Source organism: Gossypium hirsutum, chromosome D05 (assembly GCF_007990345.1).
Source record: "Gossypium hirsutum isolate 1008001.06 chromosome D05, Gossypium_hirsutum_v2.1, whole genome shotgun sequence".
Lineage (NCBI taxonomy): Eukaryota > Viridiplantae > Streptophyta > Magnoliopsida > Malvales > Malvaceae > Gossypium > Gossypium hirsutum.
Window position 1 is genome coordinate 57,089,504 of NC_053441.1, and position 8,322 is coordinate 57,097,825.

The 8,322-nt window shown below is 29.7% G+C and overlaps 2 protein-coding genes across 4 annotated transcripts; both read right to left on the reverse strand.

The window, feature by feature from the left end:
* Window positions 1-1,010: 1,010 nt before the first annotated feature.
* Window positions 1,011-7,483, reverse strand: LOC121216820 (receptor kinase-like protein Xa21). 3 transcript variants are annotated; one of them, XM_041092236.1, is made up of 6 exons: window positions 6,589-7,472; window positions 6,251-6,325; window positions 5,960-6,140; window positions 2,567-4,419; window positions 2,062-2,425; window positions 1,011-1,875 (listed from the first exon to the last, which is right to left on the reverse strand). In XM_041092236.1, exons 4-5 carry the CDS (start codon window positions 4,026-4,028, stop codon window positions 2,070-2,072), a joined length of 1,818 nt encoding a protein of 605 aa, XP_040948170.1. In that variant the 5' UTR covers window positions 4,029-4,419; window positions 5,960-6,140; window positions 6,251-6,325; window positions 6,589-7,472; the 3' UTR covers window positions 1,011-1,875; window positions 2,062-2,069. The 3 variants fall into 3 exon arrangements, with proteins under 3 accessions (XP_040948170.1, XP_040948169.1, XP_040948171.1); XM_041092235.1 differs by having other exon boundaries at window positions 5,960-6,325; window positions 6,589-7,483; XM_041092237.1 differs by lacking the exon at window positions 5,960-6,140.
* LOC121217231 (LRR receptor-like serine/threonine-protein kinase EFR) lies at window positions 5,833-7,357 on the reverse strand. The gene is made up of 3 exons (XM_041092757.1): window positions 6,589-7,357; window positions 5,960-6,325; window positions 5,833-5,843 (listed from the first exon to the last, which is right to left on the reverse strand). The coding sequence occupies exons 1-3, from the start codon at window positions 7,355-7,357 to the stop codon at window positions 5,833-5,835; spliced, it is 1,146 nt and encodes a 381-aa protein (XP_040948691.1).
* Window positions 7,484-8,322: the final 839 nt, after the last annotated feature.

Below are 8,322 nucleotides of genomic sequence, written 5' to 3' on the forward strand. Positions count from 1 at the left end.
TCGTAAAACCCAAATATTAAGCACATTATTATACTAATTTAGATTAATAGGAATGATCAAATTTACAATTAAGGATTATAAATTTATTTAATTCCAATCTTCTACCTTTTTTTAAGTTATAAGAATGGTTTTGCCTTATATTTTCTCCAAATTGAGATTTAATTTATAATTTTAATTTTGATATAATTTAGTTTCTCAATTTTTATAATACAATTAATTAGTTTAAATACTTTATTTTAATCAAAATGATTATATTAATTTTAAAGCATTGTTTATCACTATTAAAATTCTTTACTAACAATTATTTAAAATTAAGGTCTATTGCTTTTGTTTTAGCTTACATATAGATGTTTACAATATAAAATTCTTTGTAATTTTCAATACATATTGCTTAAATAAATAGAAAAAAGAGTTTAATAATGCACAACCAAATAATTTTTATTGATGTTATATTATTTTGATTTCTTAGACTTGTATATAGGGGAAATAAAGTACTATTGCCATTTAATCACTTTAAAACAATTTTAATGGGCTCTAGTCATGCAAGATTACCATTAAATTGAATACTCTTATAGAAGGATTTAATATTTTTGTTTCTCAAATCACAACTAATAATTATTCATAATTTCTTATTCAGTGTCATTTTTAAGATTGATTAGATGACAAATTTTCATGCCAAAGTTTTATTTTTATTTGATTTAAAGTTTTACAATATTTAAAAAATTATATATTTTGTAAATTTGATATTCAATCAATTTTAGATGATTTTAACCCAAGGCCTGAGCGAAGAATAGTTTTAGTTTGGAGTACAATATATATACTAAAAGATGCAATTTTTACAAATAACTTACAAATCTATCATTAAATCAAATACTGGTATGAAATGGTTTAATTATTTGATCACATTTTTCCATGCCAAAATTTTATTTTTATATGATTTAAAATTTTACAATTTTTATATTGTGAATTTGGTGTGCAATGAATATGTGTACTAAAAGATGTAATTTTACAGGTAATTTATCACCCATCACCAGTGCTGCAAAGCTTGAGATTCTTTTATTGTGGGGAAATAAACTTAGCGGAAACATTCCCAACTCTATCTCCAATGCTTCCATGCTTAAGAAACTAGACTTGGCACATAACTTATTCTCTGGCCCCATCCCTAAAACGCTTGACAACTTAAGACACCTTGAATGGTTCCAAATTTCAAACAATAATTTGATCATAGGACCTGCTACTGATCATGAGTGGACCTTTCTTTCTTCTTTGGCAAATTGCAAGCATTTGAGAATAATAGATGTTTCGAAAAATCCATTGTGTGACGTTCTTCCAACTTATATCGGAACCTTTCAAAATCCCCTCAATACTTTTATGCCTCTAATTGTGAGATTACAGACAATATTCCTATGTAAATAGGTAGCTTAAGCAACCTATTGTTTTGACAACTTGGCTATAATAAATTAAGCGGATTTATTCCAACACCAATAGGAGGACTGCGAAATTTGCAAGGTTTACAACTTTCCTCTAATAAATTAGAGGGGCCTATATCAGAAAGCCTCAACACGAGAATAATACCATCTTTTGAGAGTTCTGTCAACACAATAAATGAAATTTAAATGCATACTTTTTTTAATGAAAGTAAATATCATATTAATTAAAGAAAAGCAACTAAAAATCCAATAATAAAATCCTTAGCAAAAGATTGAAACACAATTATATTGTAAATGAAGTAAGAAACTAAGAAAATCCAATCTAATAAAGAAAATAACTTGATGCCCCAAAGCTACCATAAAACTAAATCATGGTAAGGCCTGCTGCTCGTTTTATTGGTTTCCATCTTTATTTTGCAAAAGAAGTTTGAATTCCGAATAGAGCCTAGTACATGGGAGCAAAAGAAAGAAAATTAGTATATTAATTTCCACGATTTTTAAAACAAACTTCATGGAAACGAATATTGACATATTAGATATCTATGATTGTAATGCTAAAATAGATTAAAATTATTAAATTAATGGTAAAATTAAGAGTGAATTAATAACCACAAGCGTACTCATTACTCACCATATTTGTTAAACATGTTGGATGTTGTTTAGCAACCTTTGTTTGATTTTCTTTAGCTCAACCACAACATCTTTCATGTCTTTTCTTTCTTCTGGTAACTCAGCTGAACAATTCAGAGCCAACTCCATGATGGCTGAAATACAATTTGCTTTAACAACAAAGTACTCATCCTCTTTTCTTAATAAATCAGCATCTGCAATTTCTATTGCTCCTTTCGGCAATGAACATTCCATCCAATGCCTTATAGTCACTTCTTCAGCAAAAAGATTATCAGTTGGCTTTTTCTTTGTGAAAGTTTCTATAAGGATGATCCCATAACTATATACATCACATTTAATAGAAACAATTCCAGTTGATCCAAATTCTGCATTTCAAGTATAATTAGAGCATCATTAATCCTTAATTATTTCTAAAATGCTTATTCAAATATATATCCACAGACGCATGAAGCAAAAATATAAAATGCAAATCAAGAAAATAATCATACAAAAATAAAAAAATTCACCTGGTGCCATATATCCGATAGTTGCAAGAGTCATGGTTTGCTTCATTACATCACCTTCTCCCAACAATTTGGCAATGCCAAAATCTCCTACATGTGCAACCATGTCTTCATCCAGTAGAATATTGCTTGGTTTTAAGTCACAATGAATTATAGGTGTTGGATGTTCGTTGTGAAGATGTTCTACTGCTGCCGCAACATCTATCATTATGTTGACCCTTTGTATGATATCAAGGAAACAGTTATTAGAATGTAACCATTTCTCAAGATTTCCATTACACATGTAATCAAACACCAAGGCTTTGAAGTCAACACTTGAGCAGCAAGTAATGACCTTGACAATATTACGATGAACTATATTACGCATAGCATCACATTCAATGTCAAAACTCCGAAATGCTCCCTCTATTTGCAAATTGAAAACTTTTATTGCAACTTCCATTCCATCTGAAAGCCTCCCTTTATATACATATCCAAAACTCCCAAAACCAAGCATATTACTTTCCTCAAACCCATTAGTTGCTTGTGAAAGTTCATAATGTGAAATTCTCCTCAGTGTTTTCAAAGACAACAAATCATCCTTAATTGGTAGAGTTGTACCCCTACTTTGGCATCTTCTGTACATAATAGTTAAGACTATTAGTACTATGACAATACCAATTGTTGGTAAACCATACCTAAAAGCTTGCAATAAAGTCATTTTGGAATTTTCGTGGATGTCGTTTTTGCAAGGTGGGACTAGCAATCTAGGTGGACCACAAAGTGCATAATTCTTCATGAATGATGTGCTAGAAAAGTTTGAAAAACATCCTTCGATGGGAATTTCCCCTTCAAGTCTATTGAAAGACACATTAAAATACTTTAGATATAAAAGCTTTTCCAAAGACTTGGGAATGACACCAGAGAGATTGTTATTGCATATATCCAAGAATTCCAAACTAATCAAACCACCAAACGATTCAGGGATATGACCATGTAGTATATTATTTGATAAATCCAATGAAACCAAAGTTTTAAGACCCCCAAATGTAGATAAGATATCGCCCGTGAGAATATTCCTTGATAAATTTAGTTTCAGCAGACTTCTCAAATCACCGACATCAAGAGCATGTGAATTGTTAAGGTAATTTGATGATAAATCTACTTCTAATATATCTTTAAGATTCCACAGAGTCGAGGGTATTGCAGAACTCAATTTGTTGGATTCTATGTAAAGATATCTCAAAGAAGTAATATTACCCAAACAAGAGGGTATGGATCCATACAACTTGTTCAACCCTAAAAACAAGTTGTATAGTCTTTCCAAATCACAAAGGCTTTTTGAGATAGGCCCTTCTAATTTATTAGAGAAAAGACCCAGACCTTGGAGATTTCTCAGTCCTCCTATTGATGTTGGAATAAATCCACTTAATTTATTATAGCCAAGTTCAAAAACCAACATGTTGCTTAAGTTACCTACTTCCATTGGAATATTACCTTCAAGCTCACAATGGTCAGCATAAAAGCGTTGCAAGGATGTCGAAAGGTTCCCAATATAAGTAGGAAGAACGCCACTCAGTGGATTTCCTGAAACAACTATTTTTCTCAAATGCTTGCAATTTGCCAAAGAAGAAAGAAAGGTCCACTCATGATCAGCAGGTCTGTGATCAAATTATTGTTCATGATTTGGAGCCGTTCAAGGTGTCTTAAGTTGCCAAGCGTTTTAGGGATTGGGCCAGAGAATAAGTTATCTACCAAGTCTAGAAACTTAAGCATGGAAACATTGGAGATTGAGTTGGGAATGTTTCCGCTAAGTTTATTTCCCCTCAATATAAGATACTCAAGCTTTAGAGCATTGGTCATGGATGGTAAATTACCTGTAAAATTACGTCTTTTAGTATACATATTCATTGAATACCAAATTCACAAAATATATAATACACTAAAATACATCTTTAAAATAAAAAACTGTAAAACTTTATATCAAATAAAAATAAAATTTTGGCATGGAAAAATGTGATCAAATCAATTTGAACAATGGCATATAATAAGAATTTTTGAGTAGTAATTAGTCCATTGTGATTTGTATAAAAAAAAAATTAAACCATTCCATGCTTGTAAGTTGTAAAAATTGCATGTTATAATTTATAAATTCTGTACTCCAAACTAAAAATGAACTCCTCACTATTCTTAGCCCAAGTCTTGCATTGAAATCATCATTATCAAATTTACAAAATATATAATACACTAATAATTTTTTAAAATATTGTAAAACTTTAAATCAAATAAAAATAAAACTTTGGCATGAGAATGTGACATCTAATCAATCTTGACACAGAATAAGAAATTATGAATAATAATTAATTATGATTTGGAAAATAAAAATTTTAAATCATTCTGTATGAGTATTCGGTTTAATGGTAAACTTGCATCAATACAAGTCTAAGAAATCAAAATAATATAACATCAATAAAATTATTTCAAATATAATATTGTTCTAAAGGTTAGATGTTGGTTTAGCCCTTAAAGTTGTATTTGATTATTATTTTGGTACTTAAAAATTTATTTGTACCAATTTGATACTTAAAGTTGGAATCATTAATCACGTGGTACAAAAATTTTATTATGCAAAATTAAAAAAATTAAAAATTTAGAAAGTTTTTCTAATAATGTAGGAAATGTTTTTAAAAATTATAAAATAAGAAAGAAAATCGTACATGAACAAAAAAATGGACATAGAAAATACAAAAATATTGAAAATTATAATAATATAATTTTAAAAATGATTTTAAAAAAAAAAGAGAAAATAGGACAAAAAAATCAGAAAAACTTAAAAAGAATCAACAAACCCTGGAGAAGGTGAGCTATGGAATTGATAAGATCAATTAGAAAATGGTTTCGAGCTTTCTGCTTAGTTAAATCAAGTAAATTAAAATGCCAAAAAAGAGAAAGGAAAACCCCAAAGGTGGAAATACGACATGAAGATTAAAAGCGAAGGAAGTTTAAAGTCCAAGCTATATTCTATAAGTTCCAATTAAAAATTTTGGTTTTAAAATATTTGTGTTAATGTTACATTTTGAAAAATAAAATAACCTTAATATCAATGTAACCAAAAAAAATTATAACGGACCTAAATTTAGTAAATAATTTTAACCGTGCTGACAACTCATTAAAATTCACATTGTTATTTTTTTAGAATAAATCATTAAATTAATAAAATACATGTTAAGGGTTAAGATGTTTGTTTCAAATACAATATTGATATAAGGGTTAAATGTAACAAAAAACAATTATAATGAATCTGAATTCAATGAAAAGATTTAACGGTGCTAACAATTCTTTAAAATTCATATATTCATTTTGTTTTAAATAAAATATTTTAGCGAAATTAAACTTTTTTATAAAAAAATTTAATACCTTCCAGATTATTTAACGCCAAATATAATTCTTCGAGTTGTGTCAAATTCCCGATACTTCTTGGAATGATCCCCGTAAATTTATTAATGGACAATGACAAAATTCTGAGGTTGTTGCATTTGCCTATACTTGATGGAATGTTACCAGATAATTCATTCGAATTCATGGAAAGCCATTCAAGCTGGGGAAGATGTTGACACATATCATTAGGCAAACTATCTGATAGGCTAGTGCTGGAGAGATGAATAGCTTGCAGAGAAGAAATGTTGAAGATGGAAGATGGAATCGGACCTGTAAGACCTTTAATTGCTTGAACATTAAGCATTTCCAAACTAAGAAGATTACCAATTTCCTCCGGAATTTGACCTGCAAATTAACGTAGTTGAAAAATCAAGGTGTTAAAGCTAACTATTTTGTAAGTGTAAATCAAAGAGGCTTTTTTTTTGGTTATGAAATAATATGGATTTGTTAGATTCTAATCATATTTAAGTATATTAGTTCAGCTAATTAAGTATTTTTCCTTGAAAGAAATGTTTTTTTTTGTATTTATATTACAAATCTTTTTTTTTAATTTAAAAACAAAAGGGGCAAAATGTGTTTAAGTTAAATGCATCAAGGAAAATGCATACCTTCTAGGTTATTCACCCCCAAATATAATTCTTTGAGTCGTGTCAGATTTCCAATACTTTTTGGAATGATACCCATAAATTGATTACTGGACAACGCCAAAATTTGAAGGTTGTTGCATTTGCCTATACTTGATGGAATGTTTCCAGATAATTCATTCCGACTCAAGTAAAGCTCTTCAAGCTTGGGAAAATGTTGACACATATCATTAGGCAAACTACCTGATAGACTATTGCTGAAGAGATTAATTATCTTTAGGGAAGAAATCTTGAAGATGGAAGATGGAACTTGGCCAGATAATTGATTGAATCGCAAGTTCAAGATCTCTAGATTGAACATGTTGACAAGTGTTTGAGGGATTCTGCCTGTAAAAGTATTATTTGTCATTTGCAACCTTTGAACTCTGTGTAAGTTCCCAAGCCATGATGGAATTTCCCCATTAAGACTGTTAAAGCTTAATTGTAAGATCTTCAAACGATGCAATTGACCCAATTCTTTAGGTAGCAGGCCATAGAAATTGTTGCGACTCAAGTCGAGAGAGAGTAGAAATGAAAGATTTCCAAGGTATGGAGGGATCGTACCCCTAAGATTCATGCTTGTTAGATTCAAAGCTATAACTCTTTCATGGATGATGCCACAAGAAACACCAATCCACCTGCAAACAGAGGTAGAGGCCGTCCAATTGTTTGCCAAGACATTTTGAGGATCGGCAAGGAGATCCTTAAACTCGAGAAGTGCAAACTGATCAGAGTTGAGATTCCTGGCTGTCATAGCCAAGCAAAGTACGGAACATGATATGAATAAAGCTAAACGAAGATGAAAGCAAGTGTTGTAGTTCATGATTGGAAGACGAAATAAGGCAAGAAAATAAAAAAGTAGGAAAAGGGAAGTTGAAATGATAAAATAGCCCAGAGAGCATGCTTTAATATGTTTCAACCCTCGCATACTTCTCCCACATTAAATTCACTCGGCGGGGGCCCGCGGGGGGCGGGGGGGGTTACAACATTAATCCAGATTTTACTTTTTGATTGGTATCATAAGTCTGCTTCACATACAAAGAAAATATAATTTCTCCCAAATTTTCTTCACATTACTCCACATAATCCATAAAAAGAACTTAATAAAATATAATTTTTTAATTACTATATATTCTTTTATTTTTTTTCACAATAATAAACTGGTTAAAATATGCTATTCATCCCTGTACTTTTCATAATTTGAGATTTAGTCCATGTACTTTAAAAGTTTAAAAATCCAATCCTCCTAATTTTTCAATTTAAAAATTTTAGTCCAATCATTATCATTGTCGGTAATTCCGTTAAAATTTGTTAACTTAACATGTTTATTTTCTATCATATGCAACGTCATATGAAGATAGCCTAATCAACATATATACCAAGTTGACAGATTTTGACAGAAAATACTAATAGTGTTAATGGTAGGACCGAATTATTTAAATAAGAAAAGTAAGAGGAGTTATTTTTTAACCTTTTAAGTATAATGACTAAATTTTAAATGTTGTCCAAGTACAAGCATTAACAGCATATTTTGACCTAAAATTTTTTAAAACTTTTAAAATAGAATAATGTTAAAATATGCTAATACTGCTTATACTTTCATAAAATTTGAGATTTGGTCATTGTACTTAAAAAGTTAAAAATTAAGCCCTACCATCTTTGTTTAAAAAGCTTAGTCCTATCATTAACATTGTTACTATTATTTTGTCAAAATTTGTC

Bases quoted from the DNA above. Each gene is read 5' to 3' on its own strand.
- LOC121216820 (XM_041092235.1), bottom strand. From the start codon at position 4,028: ATGGAAGTAGGTAACTTAAGCAACATGTTGGTTTTTGAACTTGGCTAT. The intron at 2,426-2,566 runs GTGAATTTTTTT...CTTGAAATGCAG, and splicing joins TATCGGATATATGGCACCAG to AATTTGGATCAACTGGAATT.
- LOC121217231 (XM_041092757.1), bottom strand. From the start codon at position 7,357: ATGACAGCCAGGAATCTCAACTCTGATCAGTTTGCACTTCTCGAGTTT. The intron at 6,326-6,588 runs GTATGCATTTTC...GTTAATTTGCAG, and splicing joins GGGGGTGAATAACCTAGAAG to GTCAAATTCCGGAGGAAATT.